General features: G+C 55.2%; 11 protein-coding genes across 11 annotated transcripts; 5 read left to right on the plus strand and 6 right to left on the minus strand.

Annotated features, from left to right (window-relative positions):
• Positions 1–499: 499 nt before the first annotated feature.
• BBA_07159 (ribosomal protein S9/S16) lies at positions 500–1,575 on the minus strand (the record flags this gene model as incomplete). Its single annotated transcript, XM_008602256.1, has 2 exons — positions 500–591; positions 678–1,575. The coding sequence occupies 2 exons, from the start codon at positions 1,573–1,575 to the stop codon at positions 500–502; spliced, it is 990 nt and encodes a 329-aa protein (XP_008600478.1).
• A 341-nt stretch (positions 1,576–1,916) lies between these two features.
• BBA_07160 (elongation factor 1-gamma) lies at positions 1,917–3,497 on the plus strand (the record flags this gene model as incomplete). Its single annotated transcript, XM_008602257.1, has 4 exons — positions 1,917–1,946; positions 2,027–2,216; positions 2,436–2,484; positions 2,540–3,497. 4 exons carry the CDS (start codon positions 1,917–1,919, stop codon positions 3,495–3,497), a joined length of 1,227 nt encoding a protein of 408 aa, XP_008600479.1.
• A 634-nt stretch (positions 3,498–4,131) lies between these two features.
• Positions 4,132–5,228, minus strand: BBA_07161 (phosphoprotein phosphatase; the record flags this gene model as incomplete). Its single annotated transcript, XM_008602258.1, has 2 exons — positions 4,132–4,849; positions 4,900–5,228. The coding sequence occupies 2 exons, from the start codon at positions 5,226–5,228 to the stop codon at positions 4,132–4,134; spliced, it is 1,047 nt and encodes a 348-aa protein (XP_008600480.1).
• A 509-nt stretch (positions 5,229–5,737) lies between these two features.
• BBA_07162 (rRNA processing protein) lies at positions 5,738–6,741 on the plus strand (the record flags this gene model as incomplete). Its single annotated transcript, XM_008602259.1, has 2 exons — positions 5,738–5,929; positions 5,986–6,741. The coding sequence occupies 2 exons, from the start codon at positions 5,738–5,740 to the stop codon at positions 6,739–6,741; spliced, it is 948 nt and encodes a 315-aa protein (XP_008600481.1).
• A 225-nt stretch (positions 6,742–6,966) lies between these two features.
• BBA_07163 (ABC1 family protein) lies at positions 6,967–9,054 on the minus strand (the record flags this gene model as incomplete). Its single annotated transcript, XM_008602260.1, has 1 exon — positions 6,967–9,054. The coding sequence occupies one exon, from the start codon at positions 9,052–9,054 to the stop codon at positions 6,967–6,969; it is 2,088 nt and encodes a 695-aa protein (XP_008600482.1).
• Positions 9,055–9,311: 257 nt separating this feature from the next.
• BBA_07164 (nuclear protein Es2) lies at positions 9,312–10,664 on the minus strand (the record flags this gene model as incomplete). The annotated part of the gene is made up of 1 exon (XM_008602261.1): positions 9,312–10,664. One exon carries the CDS (start codon positions 10,662–10,664, stop codon positions 9,312–9,314), a length of 1,353 nt encoding a protein of 450 aa, XP_008600483.1.
• Positions 10,665–10,938: 274 nt separating this feature from the next.
• On the plus strand, positions 10,939–13,026 carry BBA_07165 (ser/thr protein phosphatase type 5; the record flags this gene model as incomplete). The annotated part of the gene is made up of 8 exons (XM_008602262.1): positions 10,939–10,947; positions 10,998–11,402; positions 11,479–11,559; positions 11,619–12,054; positions 12,104–12,347; positions 12,399–12,760; positions 12,811–12,935; positions 12,988–13,026. The coding sequence occupies 8 exons, from the start codon at positions 10,939–10,941 to the stop codon at positions 13,024–13,026; spliced, it is 1,701 nt and encodes a 566-aa protein (XP_008600484.1).
• Positions 13,027–13,396: 370 nt separating this feature from the next.
• Positions 13,397–13,795, minus strand: BBA_07166 (uncharacterized protein; the record flags this gene model as incomplete). Its single annotated transcript, XM_008602263.1, has 1 exon — positions 13,397–13,795. The coding sequence occupies one exon, from the start codon at positions 13,793–13,795 to the stop codon at positions 13,397–13,399; it is 399 nt and encodes a 132-aa protein (XP_008600485.1).
• Positions 13,796–14,165: 370 nt separating this feature from the next.
• Positions 14,166–14,839, plus strand: BBA_07167 (transcription elongation factor SPT4; the record flags this gene model as incomplete). Its single annotated transcript, XM_008602264.1, has 3 exons — positions 14,166–14,252; positions 14,432–14,685; positions 14,809–14,839. 3 exons carry the CDS (start codon positions 14,166–14,168, stop codon positions 14,837–14,839), a joined length of 372 nt encoding a protein of 123 aa, XP_008600486.1.
• Positions 14,840–15,111: 272 nt separating this feature from the next.
• Positions 15,112–16,128, minus strand: BBA_07168 (zinc finger protein RTS2; the record flags this gene model as incomplete). Its single annotated transcript, XM_008602265.1, has 1 exon — positions 15,112–16,128. The coding sequence occupies one exon, from the start codon at positions 16,126–16,128 to the stop codon at positions 15,112–15,114; it is 1,017 nt and encodes a 338-aa protein (XP_008600487.1).
• A 404-nt stretch (positions 16,129–16,532) lies between these two features.
• BBA_07169 (cell cycle control protein cwf16, putative) lies at positions 16,533–17,486 on the plus strand (the record flags this gene model as incomplete). Its single annotated transcript, XM_008602266.1, has 2 exons — positions 16,533–16,556; positions 16,626–17,486. 2 exons carry the CDS (start codon positions 16,533–16,535, stop codon positions 17,484–17,486), a joined length of 885 nt encoding a protein of 294 aa, XP_008600488.1.
• Between the last annotated feature and the right edge of the window lie 3,035 nt (positions 17,487–20,521).

The raw sequence follows: 20,521 nt of genomic DNA on the forward strand, positions 1-20,521 counted from the left end.
GCATGCGGGCAATCGGCTATGGGAAGCAGGCTAGCAGCGCGATGGTGAGAAACAAGGAAAGTTTTTCAGGATGAGAAAACAACACCTAGCCTCGCTTATTGCGACAGGCTCCCCAACGTCGTCAGCTAAACCTGAGCTGCATCGGTCGCGACCCAGATCCCTTGCACCGTATTTGCACGAGGCTTGGGAAACTCTGGTTGTTACCTGGTAAACCGACATCATCTAATGGAGTGAATGGGAAGGTTGGGAAGGGAAAAGTCTCAAGACAATCGAGGGAAAAGAAAAATGTCGCTTTCTCTGGTTATAACTACACAGGATGAAATGCATGCAGCAGAATGATAATATACATTGGTGCTCGAGGTGACCAGAACAGGGAACTCCGGTAGCATTGTAGTGTCCGGACGCCCGCTCGATGCGGCAAATGATAATACCGACTCTCTCTCTGGGAGCCGGACGCACCGTTGGGACTTTGCCGCCTGATTCTTTTTTTTTGTTTATTCTATCGCTTAACCCAGGCAGGGCTCTTGCGAGCCTTGACGTGGCCGTGCAGCTTTCTCTCCACCTTTCTGGGATCCCGCGTGATGCAGCCGGCTGCAGCCGAAGGCGAAAAAAATGACAGGTTAGCAAACGATACGTCTCTTGCGTACGTGGTAGAAAACTAGAAGAGTATAGCTTACCTTTACGCAGAGCAGGCTTCAGAGCCGGTTCGTGGACCAAAAGGCCCTTTGCAATGGCCATAGTCATAGCCTCGGCCTGGCCCGTGGTGCCGCCTCCTTCCACCAGGGCCCAGATGTTGTACTTGTCGAGGCGGCCGGTGGCCAGTAGGGCCCACAGAGCGCTCTCGCGGTCGTGCACGCGGCCAAACGCATCGTTGATCGTCTTGCCGTTGACGAGGACCTCTCCGGTGCCCTCGACGACAAAGGCGCGGGCCGTCGACGTCTTCCTGCGGCCGACGCCGATGGCGCGGCCGAAGCGGTCGACCTTTTGCGGGCGGGCGACGTTGAGCAGCGCGTTGATGGGCTTGGCGAAGCGCGCAACGGCCGTCGCCACCTCGCTCGGCGCCAGAGACGGCTCGATGCTGTGCAGCCGCCGCACCACGCGCAGCACCTGCGAAAAGTGCGACGCCTTGATCGGCTCCCCGAGCTCGCGCCGCACCGCCTCCAGCTTCAGCCACGGCATCGGCGCCGCCTCGGACGGTGCCACCGTCGGCAGGTGGTTGTAGCGGGCGAGCAGTCGCGACAGCTGAATGTGCAGGTCGTTGAAGCGCGGCGTCCGCGAAAAGTACGACGGCGTCGAGGGTACCGCGCGGGCGTGAACTACGCCCACGTGCGGGATCCGGATCGCCTCGAGCTGCTCTTTGAGAGCGTTGCTGCTGCTGTCACCGCCACCAAAGCTTGAGAACGGGTCGTTGCTTCTCCGTGGCGTCGTCGTCGTCGTCGAAGTAGTCGTCGCGAGGGTTCGGATGGCTAGGGGCGTCGAGGGGACAGCTCGCTTCACGGCCGTGGGCAGCCATTGTGAGCCGAGAGCGGGCATGTTACACCGCAGTTGGCGCAGGCTCGCATTGAGACTGGCCATTTTCGCAGTCAGTTCTTGCGCCTTGTCGATCCGAGTCGCCGGTGCGCTCTCTTTCGATGGACCTCTGTTCACTTGAGGCTCAGAGTCGGACGTTGCTTCAAAAACCCTGTGTCGCTGGCCCAGCTTAGGCGCCACATCACGTGAAGATTAGATAGGTACCGTTATAGCGCCCAAAAGCCACTCATCAGCCACCGTTGCTGTAGGAGCCACTGGACGCGGGGCTCAAATTATCCCACCATAAAAAAATTTCCTCAACCTCTGCGGCTTCCTGCGCAGCTTTCTCTCCTGTCTATACCACCCGACATCTCAAGTTCATCACCAGTCATTGATACACTGTCAAAATGGCTTTCGGAACTCTCTTTACCGCCGAGGTGAGATTACCTCCTGGATTGCAGTCTTTTTTTGCTTGCTTGCACCAAAGATGAGTCGCTGACAGCTCTCTTCCCTCCAGGGCAACCCCCGCTCCATTGCCATCAAGGCTGTCGCCAAGGCCAACGGCCTCGACGTCAAGATCGCCACCGTCGACATGAGCGCTCCTCGCACTCCCGAGCACCTGGCTGGTAGCCCGATTGGCCGCGTTCCTGCTTTCGTCGGCGAGGACGGCTTCACTCTCCACGAGGCTATTGCCATTGCCATCTACTGTACGTGACTCAAATTTCGCTCTTGCAAGCTCTGCCTCCTCACCCCGCGGCCCAACCTGGGTGGCCGCATTGCGTGATGACTTAGCCTTTTATTACAGTTATCCCTGTCTGAAACTTACTTCTGTGTGGATATTGCCTAATTTCTGATATCTTTTGCTTTTCAACTCCTCTGTTTGCTCAATCTCACTTGCTGGTGGCACGAATGCTAACATGAAACAGTCACCTCCCAGAACGAGAAGACCACCCTCCTCGGCAAGACCAAGCAGGAGTAAGCACATGATTGTCTAATTGATTGTTGAAACAAACATGCTGACAGACTATAGCTATGCTTCTATCCTCAAGTGGATGTCCTTCTTCACCAACGATATTCTCAACCCTCTTGCCGCCCACTTCCTCCCCCTGCTCGGCCGCAAGCCCTACAACAAGCAGGCTGTTGACGACGCCGCCAAGGAGGAAGAGAGAGCCGTTGCTGTCGTCGAGAAGTACCTCAGCGAGCACACCTACCTCGTTGGTGAGCGTCTGAGCCTTGCGGATCTTTACTCCGCTGGCATCATCAGCCGCGGCTTCGACTACTTCTACGACGCCGAGTGGCGCCAGGCCCACCCTGCCACTACTCGTTGGTATGAAACTATTGTCAACCAGCCCATCTACTCCGATATTGTCGGCAAGGTGCAGTTCATTGACAAGGCTCTCCCCAACGTCGCCCCCAAGAAGGCCGAGGCTCCCAAGGCTGCCCCCGCCAAGGCTGCCCCTGCTGCTGCTCCCGCAGCCGCTGAGGACGCTCCTGCTCCCAAGCCCAAGCACCCTTGCGAGGCTCTGGGCAAGTCAAGCTTCGCTCTCGATGACCTCAAGCGTTTCTACTCCAACAACGAGACCCCTGATGCTATGAAGTACTTCTGGGAGAACGTTCCCTTCGATGAGTACTCCATCTGGAAGGTCGACTACAAGTACAACGATGAGCTCACCCTCACCTTCATGTCCAACAACCTGATTGGTGGTTTCAACACCCGCCTTGAGGGCTCCCGCAAGTACGTCTTCGGCACCGCCTCCGTCTATGGCCAGAACAACGACTCCGTCATCCAGGGCGCTTTCGTCATCCGTGGTCAGGACTACGTGCCTGTCTTTGACGTCGCTCCCGACTACGAGAGCTACACCTTCACCAAGCTTGACCCCAAGAAGCCCGAGGATCGCGCCTTTGTCGAGGACAACTGGGGCTGGGAGAAGCCTGCCATTGTCAACGGCAAGGAGTACAAGCATGCTGACGGCAAGGTCTTCAAATAAACGATATCACGAAATGAGAGGTTAATGAGGCATGCTGGTCATGGGTTGATGATTGGGAAAATGAGTTATGAGCTGCAGATGTGCTTTTCATGATTGAGGCGCCTGCAATGTAATGACCATGGGATTGGATGATGGTACAAAATATGAATAACCCGAAAACAAGGGTACACGATAATACTACAAAGGCAGTATGCCTTCGTGTCAGCTATTTGGCCTCTGCAGTGACGGTTGCATGTGTCTCGATCACGGTATAGACTTGAATTGTGGTGACTTTTAAGGAGTAAATGCCTAGGCGCTCTTTTAACAAGAGATCATTCGTCAGGCGAAGGATGCTATGCTCGACTCAAAAGTTTTCGTGTAGTAGCACCAAGTCCTCTTCAATATGATGCATTGACTATGAGCGCAGTCACTCAAATTGCGACGACTTGCCGGGCATTTCACTGAATCAGTTTCGACTCGTAGCCAGCGCAGCCGCATATTCAACGTCCAAGACCAACCAGTGACTGATTCTGTGAGCCGAATGCCTTGTAAATTACACTTTCCATACATGACTTTCCAGCTGATCTATGTTATGTTGCACATGCTCAGGCCACACAGCCTCTCTATTAATTAACAACACATGCTCTGCGCATATTTACAGCGTGTAGTTCGCATCGAGCTTGAACGGATTCTCTCGTATGTACTGGCTGATGTCAGCCTGCCACGCCAGCTCGTTGATGTAGTCGTGCACCTGTGGCAGCACGTGCGGGCTCTCCGCCTCCGGCCCCAGGTACTCTGGGATGCACAGCAAGTTGTGCGGCTCGCTGCGCGCCTTTTCCGCCGAGTCGTCGACGAGCACCGTGTTGCTCTGATCCCAGCGGCCGCCGCGGCCGCCGCCCCGCGCGTCCGGGTGCGCGGCCATGACGGCGCGGTCGCCCCAGACGCGCGCAAGCCGCTTGTAGCATTGCACGCGGGCGTCGTAGTCGGCGGACGACAGGCCCATGCGCTCGCGGCCCCAGACTACCAGGCATCGCTGGCGCTGCGCGGGTGTCAAAAGGCTGGCGACCATGGCCTGGACATTGTGCGGCCGCGCAGACGACCACACGGCGACGGAGAAGGTGGAGAGCAGGTAGTCCATGAAGATGCGGGCGTGGGGGCGCGCGGTGAAGTGCGAGGGCCGGCGCTTGTTGGGGCGGTGGAGGAGCGTGCCGTTGAGGTCCATGACGATGAGGATGCGACGTGGGGAGGAGAGGCGTGAAGGGGCCAGGTTCGCGCAGCGGAGGTAGGAGGCCGTGGGCTCCGGGACGCCTCCGGAGGCGGCACTGGGGGCGGTAATTTCATCACGAACGAGGAGATCCGTTTCTGTGGTAGATCTGGTAGAAGAGTTAGAATGAGGTTGGTGATTGGAGAGATGCTGGCTTACTCGGTGATCTCTGTGGCTGCTGTAGCCGCTGTGATCTCTGTGATTTCTGCGGTCTCTTCGGGCTGTGTGACCTGAGTTATAGCTGGTTGCGCACTGGACGCCTCTGCAGCCTCTTTCTCCGCCTTCTTTTGCTTTTTCGTCTTTTTCTTATTTGTTTTCACAGTGACTTGTGTTTGGGGGCCATTCGCTGTGCCCGTAGATGTGACTGCTCTGTTGCGGTTCATCTTTCGTTTGATCCCTTTGCGAGCGTTTGCCTTGACGATTGCCTTTTGAGCGATGACAACCTGCACTGGCTGACTCCCCGGCGTAATGTCTTCTTGAGACGCCATGTTGTACTTGAACAGACTAGATGGCTGGACCTTGAAGCCAATGTCATACTTTTGGCACGCCTCGGTGCTGTAACGGATGCGGGCAGCCCGAAGCGCACTGTTTGAGACGACTGTGGCGGATGTAGGCCGGACCAGCCGAAGAGAGAAGAGGAAAAGCCTGTGCAGAGGCGGCATGCAAGATGAGCGTATTTATGCAGACTCGGGTAAACAGGCGAGCGTTTGTGGCTTGGTTCAAGAGTTGATCAAAAGTGAATTGTGTTGTTTGATACAGAGTAATACATGTGCACCAGTCAAATTTGACCGAACAAACGCGATAGGCTCACTTTTAGCGCTCCCTATCCCGAATTAGCACCGCTCAGGCACCTAAAGGCGGAACGTTACAGTGGCATTTTGCCCCTCCACAGCTCGTTATCGATAACAAAGACGGCTGCATAGCGGCCTGCATCTAAAAAAAAAAATATTCGGCATCTCTCTAGATACTCTGACATACACAATATATAACCATCATAATGCCACCAAAAAGAAAGGCTCAGTCTTTGGGACTGGATAGAAGAGTACGCGTCAGGCGCGACGAAAATTGGCAGCTTGAGCCAGAGTCCGACAGCCAACAATCGGACGACGACATCTCAGAGGAAGATGTTCGCGAGCAGGAAAGCGAGGATGAGAAAACGTCAGACGCTGAAGACGATGGGGAATCAGAGGTGAGAGCTGCTCCTGTACCGTATTATTAGAAGCATGTGGCTCACAATATTTCCAGTCTGAATCAGATGACGAGGCGCCTCCCAAGGTCGACATTTCGTCCGTGTCGTTTGGCGCCCTAGCCCGCGCGCAAGCATCCATGCCCTCCACAAGCCGACGAGCCAAGAAGAACCGCAAAGACACTGACTCGGACGCCGCCGAATCTACCCAGCCCGCCAAGCCGACCTCGCTCCGCGAACAGGCCGAAGCCCGCCACAGCGCGCACAAGGACAAGCCCCCGAGCCGCACGTCCAAGCACGCGCCGCAGGAGCAGACCTCCAAGAAGCCCGTCTCGCGGCGCCGCGAGATTCTCGCCGACCCGCGGCGGAGGGCGCGCGATCCGCGCTTCGACCCGGCCGTGGGCAGCGTCGACGAGGACAAGACGCGGCGCGCGTACGCCTTTCTCGACGAGTACCGCGAGCGCGAGATGGGGGACCTGCGGGCGGCCATGAAAAAATGCAAGGACCCGGCGGAGAAGGAGGCGATGAAGCGCCAGCTGCTGTCGATGGAGTCCAAGAAGAAGGCGCAGAAGAAGAAGGACGAGGCCGAGGGCCTGCTCAGGGAGCACAGGGAAAAGGAAAAGACGCTGGTGGCGCAGGGCAAGCAGCCGTTTTACCTCAAGAGGAGCGAGCAGAAGAAGCAGCTTCTGACGAACCGCTTCGCGGACATGAGCAAGGGACAGGTGGACCGCGCGATTGAACGCAAGCGGAAAAAGGTGGCCGGCAAGGAAAGAAAGGAGTTGGATAGTCTGGTGCGCGTGAGAGGTGGCCGTTAGAGCTGGACAGGGCGAACGAAGGTGGGTGGGAGACTGTCGATTGAATATATCAAATCGTGATGAGAGAGATACCTAACGCTCCATGATTACCGCATTCTATCAAATATATATATATACATACATGGCATGCGATGCCTTCTATTCATCCCTTCTTTTCTATTACAAAGTGATTGTTGTATAACGTGCCCTTCCTTTCATCATTCTTTCTTCTGCCCCCCCGCGATTCTAGATATAGCCCGACTTTGCCACAGCCTTTTCAAACATTTCCCGGCAGCGGACCTTGCTACCGAGCTTGGCGCAGAGCAGGAACGCGCCGCTCAGCTTGCGGTGCAGGCTGTACGTCTCCTCGGGCGGCGGCGCCAGTCTCTCCTGCAGCATGACGGGGATCAGGGCCTTGACGCGCTCGGTAATGGTCTGATCGTGAAAGTCGTACACGGCGGGCGCGGACGCGAGGAACGGCTCCGCGAGCGTCAGCACCGACTGCGTGTGCGCGTCAACCATGGCCTTGCTCTCGTGGCCCGTCAGGTAGCCCAGGCTCTCCGACAGCTGCTTGACGGCGTCGCGGTCCGACCGCGACGCGGCCGCCAGCAGCTGCACGTACTGCCGGACAAACTCCTCGGGGTACTCGCGCGAGGCGCCAAAATCGAGCAGCTCGAGCTTGTCGGTGGCCGCGTTGTAGAGAAAGTTGGTCCAGTTGGGGTCCGTCTGCATGAAGCGGAACTCGGTAATTTCGCGCAGGCACAGCCGCAGAATCTGCGTTCCGATCCAATCGCGCTGCGCCTGCGTGAAAGACTGCACGCGCGTGACGCCCACGCCGTCGAGAAAGTCTATGGTCAGCACCTGCTTGCCCGACGCCTCGCGGTACACGGTCGGCGCCTCAAACACATCCTGCTCGCCGGCGAGCAGCTCCTTGTAGCGCACGGCACACTCGGCCTCGCGCTCGTAGTCGCACTCCCAGCCGAGCTCTAGCCTTGCATTGTCAATGGTCTTGTTGAGGTACAGGCCCCGCGGGAGGAGCTTGGTCGCCGTGAGTAGGATGCCGAGGTTGTCGAGATCCGAGTTGATGGAGTCGGCGACGCCCGGGAACTGAATCTTGACGGCGACGCGGCGGTCGTTGGCCTTCAGCCGCGCCTTGTGCACCTGGCCAATCGAGGCCGCCGCAATCGGCGTCTCCTCAAACTCGGAGAACAGGTCGCGCCACGCCGGGCCGAGGTTAGCCGCAAGGACGCGGTCGCGCTGCCACGCCGGCATGTAGTCGGCGCGGTCCTGCACGCGCTGCAGCACCTCCTGGATCGGCGCCGGCAGCATCTTGGAGTCCTGGAAGCTCATCATCTGCCCGAGCTTGAGCGCCGCGCCGCGCATCCGCGACAGCTTGGCCACGAGCCGCTCCATGTTGCCGCTGCTGAGCAGCACGCTGCCCTGGCCGCCGCCACCAAACGCCCTGCTGACGCTCTCTGAGATGGCGCCGCCAAACATGCCGGCGGCGAGACCGCCATAATTCCACAAGCGGCTGACGCGTGAGGAGGGGACGCTGGATTCTCGGAGCTGGTAGGCAGGCCGAGAGTCGCTTCCCGTTATCGTCTCTGCAATGGCTTCGACGGTGGGCTGCTCCGAGGTTGGTGCTGCTGCCACTTCTGGCTCAACTGATGGGGGCTCCGACACTGGCACCGACGCTGAATTCTTTGGCTTAATCGACTCTGTATGCGACGACTGTTGCGTTTTGACGACGACGGGTTCCGAACCTGGCTCCTGCGGCCTAATTGTCCCTGTATTTGGCGAAGATCTAGTCTTGACAACAATAGGCTCCTGTATAATAGGAGGAGCGTTCCCCCAGTGCCTTAACGGATGTTCCTTTGCCGGTCCACCAGCCGAAGCCGCCGCCTGCTTGCTCCGCTGCTTGCGCACCGAGTCCAGAATCTGCGACCCTCGCGCCGTATGAAATATATTGACGTCGATGCCTCCAGGGATATCTGAGCTCTCCTCTGCATTTGCCTTTGCCGCGGCGTTGAGCTCGCGCGACGCCTGCGCATATCTGCTCTCTGTTGCTGTCTCCGGTCGCGGAGGCGCCGCCGGCGGGGGCTCTGTTCTCGGCGCGTCAGACTTGGCACTGCTGATGTCGGTCTTGATCGAGTGCAATTGGGTGTTAATCTGCTCGGAAACGTCCGCGGCCGCGGCCCGCGCCTTGTTTTCGAGGTCGACGACGCCGCGGTAGCGCTGCAGCTGCCGCCCACGGAGCGCAACGTGCTTAGCGGCGACGGATCGCGAGACGCTCAGCACCGCGGCCAGGTCAATGGCGAGATCCGCGAACCTCATGTCGGCTGTGTTGCGGTGGCGGAAGAAATGGCCCTCATGAAGAAGATGGTGACGTCGGAAAGTTTTGGGGAGCCTTTATTAGCAGCTGATAGCTCACGCCCAGTGGACCCCTGGAAACCAGGGTTCACATCTATGCAGTTAAGCGATACTCAAGATAGACAAGAACTTGTTGATTTCGTTAAGCATAGATTTCTTCATTTCTTCATTTCTTCATTACTTCTATTTAGTACTGGTATCTTTGTTTACAGGCCGTTGCGCTATTTGAGCTTGGTGTCGGACTTGACGTCGGGCTTGCTGGTGTTCCTTAATGAGGAGCCTCGTCGTAATGGCGTTTCCTGCCACGACTGTCCAAAAGAGCTGCTTGGGGTATTGCCTTTTGGTGTACCCATTTTGCTCCAGAGACGCTGAGCTGCCGGTGTCAATCCTGCCGATACTCGAGGGCTGCTTGGAAACTTGGGCACATTCAAGGGCTCGGAGCGGCCGGTGAAGCCATTCCGAGTAGACTCTCGATTTGACTTGGCGATCCGATCCACCATCTTTTCGTGCAGTACATCCTTTTTTCCCCGTTGCTGTATTTTGAACGGGTTGTTGGAGTCGCCGGGACCAAGATCAATGATAGGTTCCCCCTTTGTCGGAGTGTCGTAGTCGTCTTGGTCGTCCACAAATGCGAAGCCATTGACCCGCGGTGTTTCGCCGCCACCAGCCACGCTAGAGAATGCATCTTTTGCGCGAGGTCTTCCTGCAATAGCATCTTTTATCGAAGACATTGTAGGTGATGGCGGACGCTGAGGAATATGAGGCTGTGGAACTCTGGTATTGGCGTAGACGACTGTTCTCGGGCCTGCTCTGGAGGCGTCGTCTGCAGCCTGCGCCACAGTCTTTACGCTCTCGTCGAGATCTTTTGGCCCAAACATCAGGCCATTCTGAGGTTCCGACTTCCAGCTATCCGGACGTGCAGGTCGATCATCACTATCCTTGATTGCCAGCCTGTCACGCTTCATAAAGCCGTCGTCGATGAGTTTTCCCTCTTGCGCTAGGCGATCTGTCACTGCCTTCTGTGCCATCATTTGCTTTGACGCCACCTTGTTGCCGCGCCATAACCAGGCGTATTTGTCGGCCTTTTTCTGATTTTGTTTGTCCACAAGCTTGTAAAAGCTCTCGTTGTCCTCGCTGGTATAGGTTTCTTGGAATTTGGTAAGGCTCATATTGGCTCCCAGTGCTGGACGTTGCTCAACGGCCGGCGTCGCGACCGACATTGGTGTGTCGCCCACATATGTCATTGGCGTTTCTCCAGCGCTCACAGGTGGTTTTGAGCCAGCAACCCTGCCTTCTTTCCTGAGTGTATTAACATGGCGCAGTCGTTGGCCTGCGCTGAATATCCATGCAGAGTCCTTTGAGTCTAGGGCGTCCAAGTACTCTTGCTGTATTTCCGTCTCTAGTAAGCCGGGAAAGAAATCTCTGGCTATGATTTGTGAGAGAGCCTCAGTGTAGCTGTCTTCATCAAGCACCTTTTTCGGCCTCTTGATTTTTTTGACGGGCGGTGGTATAGCCATCAACTCTGTATCTTGCCGCTTCCGAATAAGGGCGTTGGATGCGCTGGACTCGGCCATGGTGCTGACGGTGGACGATGAGGTCGTCAACAAAACAGGCGCATGTTTGTATCGGTAGAAGAGTATTAGCAAAGCAGCCAGACCTTATGGATGAGCTGCGACGTTGGTGAGGCGGACGACTGTTAAGAGTGCAGATCCCATGATGCGATGGCTGATCAGTGATGACAGGCAAACAAGCAGAGATATGCATTTATCCGATCTAGCATGCATAAAGGTTGTCTACAGTGGGCTACAGGCCAACCTGCAGTAGCCAATGCGGATTTACAGTGGCTGCATGGGTCAGGTCAGTGGAAAACAGCGCCCCGGCCAATTCGGTAAAGAGCCCTGTGGTAGCTTTCAGGTGGAACCTTCCAGGGCCCGCGGCTCGCCCCGCAGACCGCACCAGCAAGGGCTCGTTCTTGGTCGGCGCCGGCAAACAATTGGACTCGCGCATCGTTATTCAATCTCAACTGGCGCATCTGCCGCGACATTTATCCTCTGCTCCGGTCGCCGCCAGCATACGACCCCCCTCTCCCGATCTCCTCCCCCCAAGATCCTATCACCGAGCGCGCCGACCACACATCTCCGAACCCGGCACCCTATCCCGGCTGCAATACCACCATGTCGCAAGCTGTCGACCTCAAGAACCAGGGCAACAAGGCCTTTGCTGCTGGTGACTTTCCGGCTGCAATCAAGTTTTACTCACAGGCCATCGAGCTCAACGACAAGGAGGCTACTTTCTACACCAACCGTGCCCAGGTAAGCCTGTCGACCCCATCTTGCACAACTCCGTCGCGGCCTGATCGTGTGACTGACTTGGGCGCCTCTGCCACAGGCATACATCAAAACAGAGGCCTTCGGATATGCCATTATAGACGCCGGTAAGGCCATTGAGCTTAACCCAACGCTCGTCAAGGTATGTTGCGGCAACTCAGCGTGTGCTACGTGCCTCTCTGCTGACCGTGCCACCCCCAGGCCTACTACCGCCGAGGTCTTGCCCGAACCGCCATCCTGCGTCCCAAGGAAGCTGTGAATGATTTCAAGGAATGCGTCCGCCTCGATCCTGCCAACAAGGATGCTCGTTTGAAGTTGGAAGAGTGCAAGAAGATTGTTCGGCAACTTGCTTTCTATGCCGCCATCGAAGTGGGCGACGAGCCCTCTGCCGCCGAGGGTCTAGATGTGGCTTCCATGATTCTCGAGGACGGCTATGATGGTGTCCAGCTCGGAGACGAAATGACGCAAGAGTTCATCGACGACATGATTGAGAGATTCAAGAATGGCAAGAAGATTGCCAAGAAATACGTCTATCAGATCCTCATTGCTGTCAAGAAAATCATCTACGACGAGGCTACAATGGTGGAGATGACAATTCCTGACAATGTCCAGCTGACTGTTTGTGGCGACACACATGGTATGTTCAACAAATCTTCCTGATACTGTTTATGTGCTAACATCTTCAGGTCAATATTTCGATCTCTTGGAGCTGTTCCGCAAAAACGGCACGCCTACTGACAAGCACTGGTACCTGTTCAACGGCGACTTTGTCGATCGTGGATCGTGGTCCTGCGAGATTGCCCTGCTACTTTACGCTTACAAATGGCTGCGGCCTAATGGCTTTTTCCTGAATCGTGGCAACCACGAGACGGATGACATGAACAAGGTCTACGGCTTTGAGGGAGAATGCAAGGCCAAGTACAACGAGAGGTATGTTTTTGATAACAGATGACTAAAGTGAATTTGCTAACATCATGTTAGAATCTTCAAAATCTTCTCCGAAAGCTTCTCTGCTCTGCCTTTGGCTACCCTGGTTGGCAGTAAATACCTGGTTCTCCACGGTGGCCTGTTCTCTGATGACAAGGTCACTCTCGATGACATTCGCAAGCTCAACAGACACAACCAGAAGCAGCCCGGCCAGTCTGGTCTGATGATGGAGATGCTGTGGACGGATCCTCAAGAAGAGCAGGGCCGTGGACCTAGCAAGCGCGGTGTCGGCATGCAGTTTGGCCCGGATATTACCAAGCGTTTCTGCGAGAACAACGGCCTCGAGGCCATTATTCGAAGCCACGAAGTCCGCATGGATGGTTATGAAGTCCAACATGACGGCCGATGCATTACTGGTACGTTGAACCCGTCTCCTATGGCCAACAGCGCGACTAACTGCTCCCAGTCTTTTCCGCCCCCAGATACTGCGATTCAACCGAGAACCGCGGTGCGTACATCAACATTGGCTCGGACTACAAGTTGCAGTATGAGCAGTTTGACGCCGTTCCCCACCCAGATATTCGACCCATGGTGAGTTCTCTTCAACGCACGCATTCGATCTCGCGACTAACCCTGCTTCCAGGCTTATGCCCAGAACTCGCTCATGTCTTCGCTAGCGTAGTCGCAAAGATGCATAGAAGAACAAAAAAACAAGGGAAAATCTTTGGTAAAGAGCTCTAGAATGCGGAATTTGGCTGTGAAATGATACCGGTATGCAAAACAAGGGTTGGACAATGGTGGAACAAGTTTTTCGTTTTGGGTTGACGTGACAGGCGCACATGGGAGGATGTACATAGAATACCTGGCGCGGATGAGACGTATATATACGATCGAAACATGTCTCTGATATTTGTCCTCGATGCTCAAGAACGAATCTCAAGTGATGACGACGACGGAGACTTTGTCTTTTGCTCGCAGAGTGGCAGTGTTGCAACGGCACAGGACGAGGACGAAGCCCTCTGTGTGTGTATGTGTGGGTGTGTGTGTGTCTCTCAGTCTTGCCACAGCTTCTCCAGCGCCTCGCTGCCCACCATGGTGCCCAGCCAGTCGGAGCACTCCTTGATGCGCAGCAGGCACGGCATCTCGCCATCGTCGCCCGCGACTACGGTCCCGCGAAACGCCGTCAGGGCCGCCGCGAAGCGCGCCAGGTCCTCGCGCGGCACGCGCAGCCAGCACTGCTGCCCCTCGACCTTGAGGATGTCGAGCGGGATGCCGGCGCCCGTGAGGCCCAGGTACTGCCGCAGCGCGGCGTCGCAGTACGACCGCACGAGGAGCTCGTCGAGCGCCGGTGGCGACGTGCTTCTGGTGCTGTCGGTGTGTAGTTCTAGGTGGGCGTAGGCGAATTGGGGCGCCTTGATGGTGAATTCGCAGTGTATTGTTTGGGATGGCATGGCGTTGGTGTGTATTTTTTTTTTCTTGTTCAAATGAACTTCTGATATTATGAGATTCGTAAGCGACGTATAGCCAGAAAAAGGAAATGGAAAAAAAAAGAAGCTAGGTCGCACAGAGTGGTGTGATACTGTTTGATGTCCTCGTGAAAAAGGCCCAGCTGATGAAAATGAAGCTTGCTGGCAACGATATGCATTTATCGGGTCCGCCTTGCCGCATGTCGGTGGCGCCTAGACAACTCGTTCGCAACCTCTTGCTCAGCAAACCGCAACACGATAACCGGCACCCGCGACGTCTGGCCACAACGACTGGCCATTGGAATTGGCGGAAACAAAGAAAGCGACGGCCGTCACCGAATTGTCAAAAGGAAAAATGTCCGCGTCGGCCAACTTTGTCGCGCCCGGCCAACAGCGCTACCTGCGCGCCTGCATGGTCTGCTCCGTCGTCATGACCTACAGCGTGAGCTTCCTCCCCCTTCTCCCGTCGTCCTTCCTCAAAGAACCGTTCCGCGCCGAGAAAAAAAAAAGAAACATGAAGCGAAAAGGGAAAAAAAAAAAAAAAAATAAAAGGGCGCGGGCAAAAAAAGACAAACGCTTCCAAATTAGTTTCTCCATACTAATACTGATGTTCGGACCCAGCGCTTCCGCGACGAAGGATGCCCCAACTGCGACGAGTTTCTTCACCTAGCCGGCTCGCAGGACCAGATTGAGAGCTGCACCTCACAAGTCTTTGAGGGGCTCATTACGCTCGCGGACCCGACCAAATCGTGGGTCGCCAAGTGGCAGCGCCTCGACGGCTACGTGCCGGGCGTGTACGCGATCAAGGTCTCAGGACAACTGCCCGACGAGATTCGGGCGGCGCTCGAGGACGAGTATCGGATACAGTATATTCCGTGCGTTTTTAATCCCATTTTCTCTTTGTCTACTTTTTTTTTTTTCTCTTCTTTTTCGAAAAAAAAAAAAGTTCCTAGTCTATGATTATGCAGGGTTCGGGAAAGGAGCTGACAATGTTTTAGTCGAGACGGTACCGAGGCCGAGGCGGAATGATACAAACCGATTGCGATAATTAATGCCACGTCGCGGATGGGAGGGTATAAAAAAAGGACAGCAGTGAAAACTGGATCTTGGGCGCTCGAGGCGTTTTGATTTTGAAGAAACTATGATGCATTCACAATAGAAAGGGAGACTCATTGAGGAGAAGAGTACAATATGCTGCCATTCATGGTATCTAAAACAGTCCTGTACGCCGTGCCCATGTGTAGATGTAAATACGCCGCCGTCCTGCACCAACGCCGTATATTGAAAATATCCGAGGAGCCTCAACCGCTTCTCTGCTTCTTCAGCGGATTCCCCCCGGAGTTCGTCCCGTCGCGCCCACGCTTGCGGTCCATTTCCAAGCGCATGATGCGCTCCGCTTCACTCATCTTCTTGGGTTGCTCAAAGGCAGACGGCTTCTTGCCTCCGCTGCCGCCGCTCAGCGCATTCTTCTTGGCCTGTGCAAAGACGTTTTTGACGGGCGCCTTGCCGGCAGCCTTGAAGGAGAAGCCGCCGCCGCCGCCGGCTGGTTTCTTTGCGTCCGTCGCAGCGACAGCGTCTGCTTCATTATCGCCCTTGTCTGCCTCGACGTTCCCAGCAGCCTCGTCCGCGGGCGTGGTCGTGGTCGTGGCCGTCGTCTTGGCCTTGTTGGCGCCGCCAAACGACAACGTAATCATTTCGCCCTCTCGTCGCTTCAGCTCGCGCTCCTCTGTATCTTTATCCGTATCCGCCTCGTCGCTCCGCGCGCCCGCGTTTGCCTGCGCGCGCCTGATTTGCTCGCGAATCATGCGCTGCTCAATCTCCTCGTCGCCCTGGGTCTGCGCCTCCTTGCGTCGCAGCGCCTCCTGCCTTCGCAGCGCTTCCGGCGAGTTGTCGATCCACGCAATGTGTATGCCCTTGTCATCCTCCTCGACGCGGCAGAGGCCCTCGCGGCCGAGGTGCTTGGCAAACTCGGTCAGCGACGGCCATTTTGTGGCGTTCATGTGAATGTGCTCCTTGTTGGCAATATATTGCTGGTAAAAGTGGTTGATTTGCACCTGCTTCTCGCCGTGGCTCGTCTTGAGGAGGCTCATAAAGTCGGAGAGGAACTGGTTGCTAAAGTCGTTGATGAACTTTTTGGGGTCCTCGCCGACGATGAGCATCTTCCGCACGTGGCTCTCGGACTGAGTGTGCATCTTGAGCCCGTTTGCATCTCTGCACTGCTTCTCGCAGACCTGGCAGTACCATCGCAGCCGTTGCAAGCCCTTGGACTTGAGCTTGTTGTTAAGGTGCTTGACCGAGCCGACCTCTGCCTTGGGCATGGTGGGCGACGGGGCGGGGAGAACGAATTCGTGTCTGTGTGTTAAATCGGTGTCGCGGCAGGTGAAGGAATCGGATTGTCGGTTGCTATAGTGGCGATTCGGCAAGGAAAAGGCGTGACAAGACGTTGCAAAAAGTTAAGTTGACGATGCTTTCAAGAGCAAGTGGCGCTACCGCCGCAAAAGTATAACTGCAGGCAGCAGCGCCGCCCCGAAAAAATTCGCCGCATAAATACATAGGTAGGTAGTTAGGTAAGAACTGCCCCACGCCCACCCATACATAGCAAGCGACTTCATCTCTCTTCATCACCTTTACAAACCAGCCACGGCGACCGGTCAATCTCTTACGACTGCACTGAGCTCACATACATCTCATTCAGTCCTGCATTCTTTCTCTCTATCCCAACATGTCTGAGCGAAAAGTCCTTCAGGTACGTGGCAACAAAGCACACCCCCATCGTGGACCCGTCAAACATGTATACTAATACTTGCCCGCATAGAAATACTACCCCGCGGACTTTGATCCTCGGGCCATCGCGCGGCGCGGCGGCTCCAAGAAGACCGGTCCGCGTATCCAGGTTGTCCGGCTCATGGCGCCCTTTTCCATGAAGTGCCTGACGTGCGGCGAGTTCATCTACCGGGGCCGCAAGTTCAACTCGCGCAAGGTGACGGACCAGGCGCAGCGCTACCTCAACATCCAAATCTACCAGTTTCACATCAAATGCACCCGCTGCAGCGCCGAGATTACGTTTCGCACGGATCCCAAGAACAACGACTACGCCATGGTCAGCGGCGCCATGCGCAACATGGAGCCCTGGCGCGACCGCGGCGCGGCCGACGAGTCGCTCGAGGACCGGCTCGACCGGCTGGAGCGCGAAGAGGCCGAAGCGGCGGGGGAGGAGGCCGAGGGCCGGAGCGCGATGGAGGAGCTCGAGGCCAAGAACGCAGACGCGCGGCGGGAAATGGCGGCGGCGGATGCGCTCGACGAGATCCGGCAGCGCAACGCGCGCATCCACCGCTCGGAAAAGGAGGGCGTCGACTTTGCGGATGCGGTGGTGAGGGGCGAGGACGAGGAGCGCAGGCGGCAGGATGCCGAGGATGCCGAAGCGGCGAGGAGAGCGTTTGCACACGTCTCCATCAAGGCGGGGGTGGAGGACGAGGTGAAGCAGGAGCGGCCGGCGTTGCTGGATGTCGTGAAGGAGGAGGAGGAGCATGTGTCACCGGTGGTCAAGACGGAGGCGACTGCAGCGGCGTTGATGCCGCCGCCAGAAGCGCCGGTGCCGTCCTTTAAAAGGACGGTCAAGAAGAAAAAGGACCACTCGGCGCTACTGGGAATAAAAAAGAAGCCTACGCTGGTGTAGGGTCACTGGTGTGATGGTTTGTGATATTGCTTTTTTGTTTCAATTAATGGCGACAGTCCATGGTCGTACGCGGGAGTAGTATTAGACTTGCAAGGGAACTCGGGCTGTTTTGTGTTTGAAGCGTTTGGATTACGTAGAATGGCAACCACCACTACATCCCTTGATAATTATCAATAAGGACAAATGTTGAGCGTCCGATATTGCTTCATGGCAACGACTTTTGATGAGTAAAGCCAAGCTACCTCTACAATCGTGGCAATGCCCGCACATTCGGAAAATAATTCCAGTTTACAGTCGTACCATTTGATATTAGGTCACGAAACATTGCGAAATTTGATCAATCACCAAGTGAACAGGATGAGCTGAGGTAATAGATTATGTTTTCCATGTTACCAGGTAGCCAACTATTTCCTTTCGTTACACCAACAAAAATCGCAACCGCTGTGAAGAGGCCCGGATTGGAAAAATGGCAAGGATTGAAAGAGGAAGTAGAAAAAGTAACTCCAAATGACTTATCCCCAAACGCCGTGGCATGTTTGCATGCATCGTTGATTTCGTGAGTAAAAAGAGATGAAAAGTAACAAGTAGCAGGAGACAATGGAGCCGTACTGTCGAACCCGGTGTCTCCTGCTGATTGTTGAAAAGACACACCCCTGAGAGGACGTGAATTCGTTTTAAGTGCCCTAGATGGGAAGCGAGTGCTGCTCGTTCGACGCATGGCTGTTTATCGTATATGGTCCAAAGTGGGCTGTCGTTCGAAAGCGCTCTTGGAAGAAAGCGTCATGCGTGGGTTCCGATGAACGCCACCGAATCGAAGAAGATGAATATGGATTTGTATGTGTGAACCTGATAGCTTCCAGTTGTATTGCTTTTGTTTCGTCTCCAAAGAAAAACGGTAAGAGAGTCGTGTGACCCGTGACATCAGAAGCAGGAAGCCATTCGAATCGCCAGTAGCGGCTAGGTACTACTGACACCATTGCTCATGGAGCTGGACGTTGAGATTTGGCTGCTGCCCGAGCTCTGGGGAGCTGACGACTGCGAGGCTTCCATCTGACGCTTGGTGTGCTCGTGCATGAAGCGGGCATAGCTGCTGATGCTAACGGGGGGAGAAGAGGAGGGCATGGCAATAGTGCCGACGTCTTGAATGGCGGGCATGGTGGCTGATTTGAGTGGTGGTATTATGTGGTGAGAGACGTGGAAGACGAGGCAAGAAAGGTCTCGGTTCGGCTGCGTGTATAGGTGTAGAGTGTGGCGGCCGAGGGTAGAGAGGGTATGCGGTGGGATATAGTGTAGAAGCAAGGAAGCTGCAATCGTAGTTGACGAGGCTGAAAGGTACTAGGAGCTCGTGAAATGCTGCGCTGGTACTGTTGTATAATGAAGAGAAAACGGAAGGGAAAGGAGATTGTGTAGAATGGGGCGGGGCTGCAGGGTCTTTATAAATCAAGATGAGAAGGATGGGCTAGAGGGGGGTGTGAGCGGATGCAGGAGTGTAGGCGATACGGAAGAGGTAAAATGGAAGAGAAGAGGCAAAGGCAAGAGGCAGGCAGAGGCAAATTGGGGTGGGCAAAGAGGCTGAGAGCGAAAAGGAGGGAGAGAAAGAGAGAGAGGGAAATAGGGCCAATGGCGACGAGGCGGACTGGAGAATCGAAAGATTGGGAATGGCGCCTGCAGAGTCAACACTCCAGGCCCCGCTCACCAGCGTGACGAGATGTGAGCCTATTAAAGCCACGGTTGCGGGGGGGGGGGGGTGCAAGCAGGGTGGGCACACTGACGCAAGTGTCTGCAACCACTGTCCCTGGAAGGCTGGAAGAATGGTATGGATGCGTACCAGCTACTTGTTGCTGCAATAAGCTTGGCAATAAGGACGCCATAAAGCTTGTGTCGCTGTTTTTTTCCCTTCTTGGTAATGTTTGTGAGTCTGGTAAAGCCGCATATCGCCCACGACCAAACTTCTGTACAATCACCAAAATGATCATGTAGCAGATGTTGCGTGAATTAATGCCATGCTTCCTTCGTACGCCCAAACCTGGTTCGGCTTCCTTGATCGACGACCAACGACGACCATTCGCTTCTGAATACACTCCCAGCAGCTGCACATGCAGTACGACGCAAAACGGGCCAACTTTTTTTTGTCGCAACGAGAATCATCATGCACGTAATAACTTGGTGACCTCAGCTTTCCATTAATTACCGTAAACGGTTGGACCCTTGACACCAAATCCAGTCTGGACCCTGCCATGATCCATGTTTCCCCTCAGCCTGGTTGATGGCGTAACGCGTGGGGCGCCAATCAAAGTCATGATGCAGAAAAGACTGGCAGCGTTCCTGTAATGTTTTTGAGGGGCCAGTCAGCAGCTCTTCTGTTGCTCTGTCAACTCGACAAAGCCTTGGATCTGTTGCCGCATAAAAAGAAAACGTCAGTGATCCCCCACGATGAAAGGAATAGTCGGCCCCACTTGTATGAGCCCAGTGAAAGTCAGGGTCCAACGTCACCAGACACAAAAGCCGGATTCGGGCGAATCTGGGACCAAAGCAAGAAAGAGGCATTTCTATTGCGACGCAATGATGATGGGAACTAACTGCCTTGAACAATTTCACCCCCTACGTGTTCAATGTGGCGAGCCATGGGGGGTGTCGAGAGCGCACAACTCTTGGACCACTTAGGGGGCTGATGGAAAAAAAAAGACCCCTAAAATGGCTTGTGCGACAAGAGGCGCTTATTCTTGCCAAGGTTTCACGAGCTTATGGAACATGACCAATTTACATTTTGTCAGGTGCCAGCCACAAAAGAGCCAGAAAGAGTCACAAAAGGGTCACAATAATAAGCAGTAGCTCAGCAACAAGCAGGCTACGGGATTACATGACTAGTAAATTGGTATTTAGGAGGACAACGAACGTGTTAGGAAACTTGCGACAACCGGTGAACGATTGCGGCGACGCCGCAAGAGTCGATTGGGGTTCCAGAACGTAAAGTCCGATGACAGAAGTTGACCAAGTTGAAAAACCTGGACAGCGACGTGAAATGATCGGCAGCC

This window comes from Beauveria bassiana, assembly GCF_000280675.1.
Source record: "Beauveria bassiana ARSEF 2860 unplaced genomic scaffold BBA_S00023, whole genome shotgun sequence".
Classification (NCBI taxonomy): domain Eukaryota; kingdom Fungi; phylum Ascomycota; class Sordariomycetes; order Hypocreales; family Cordycipitaceae; genus Beauveria; species Beauveria bassiana.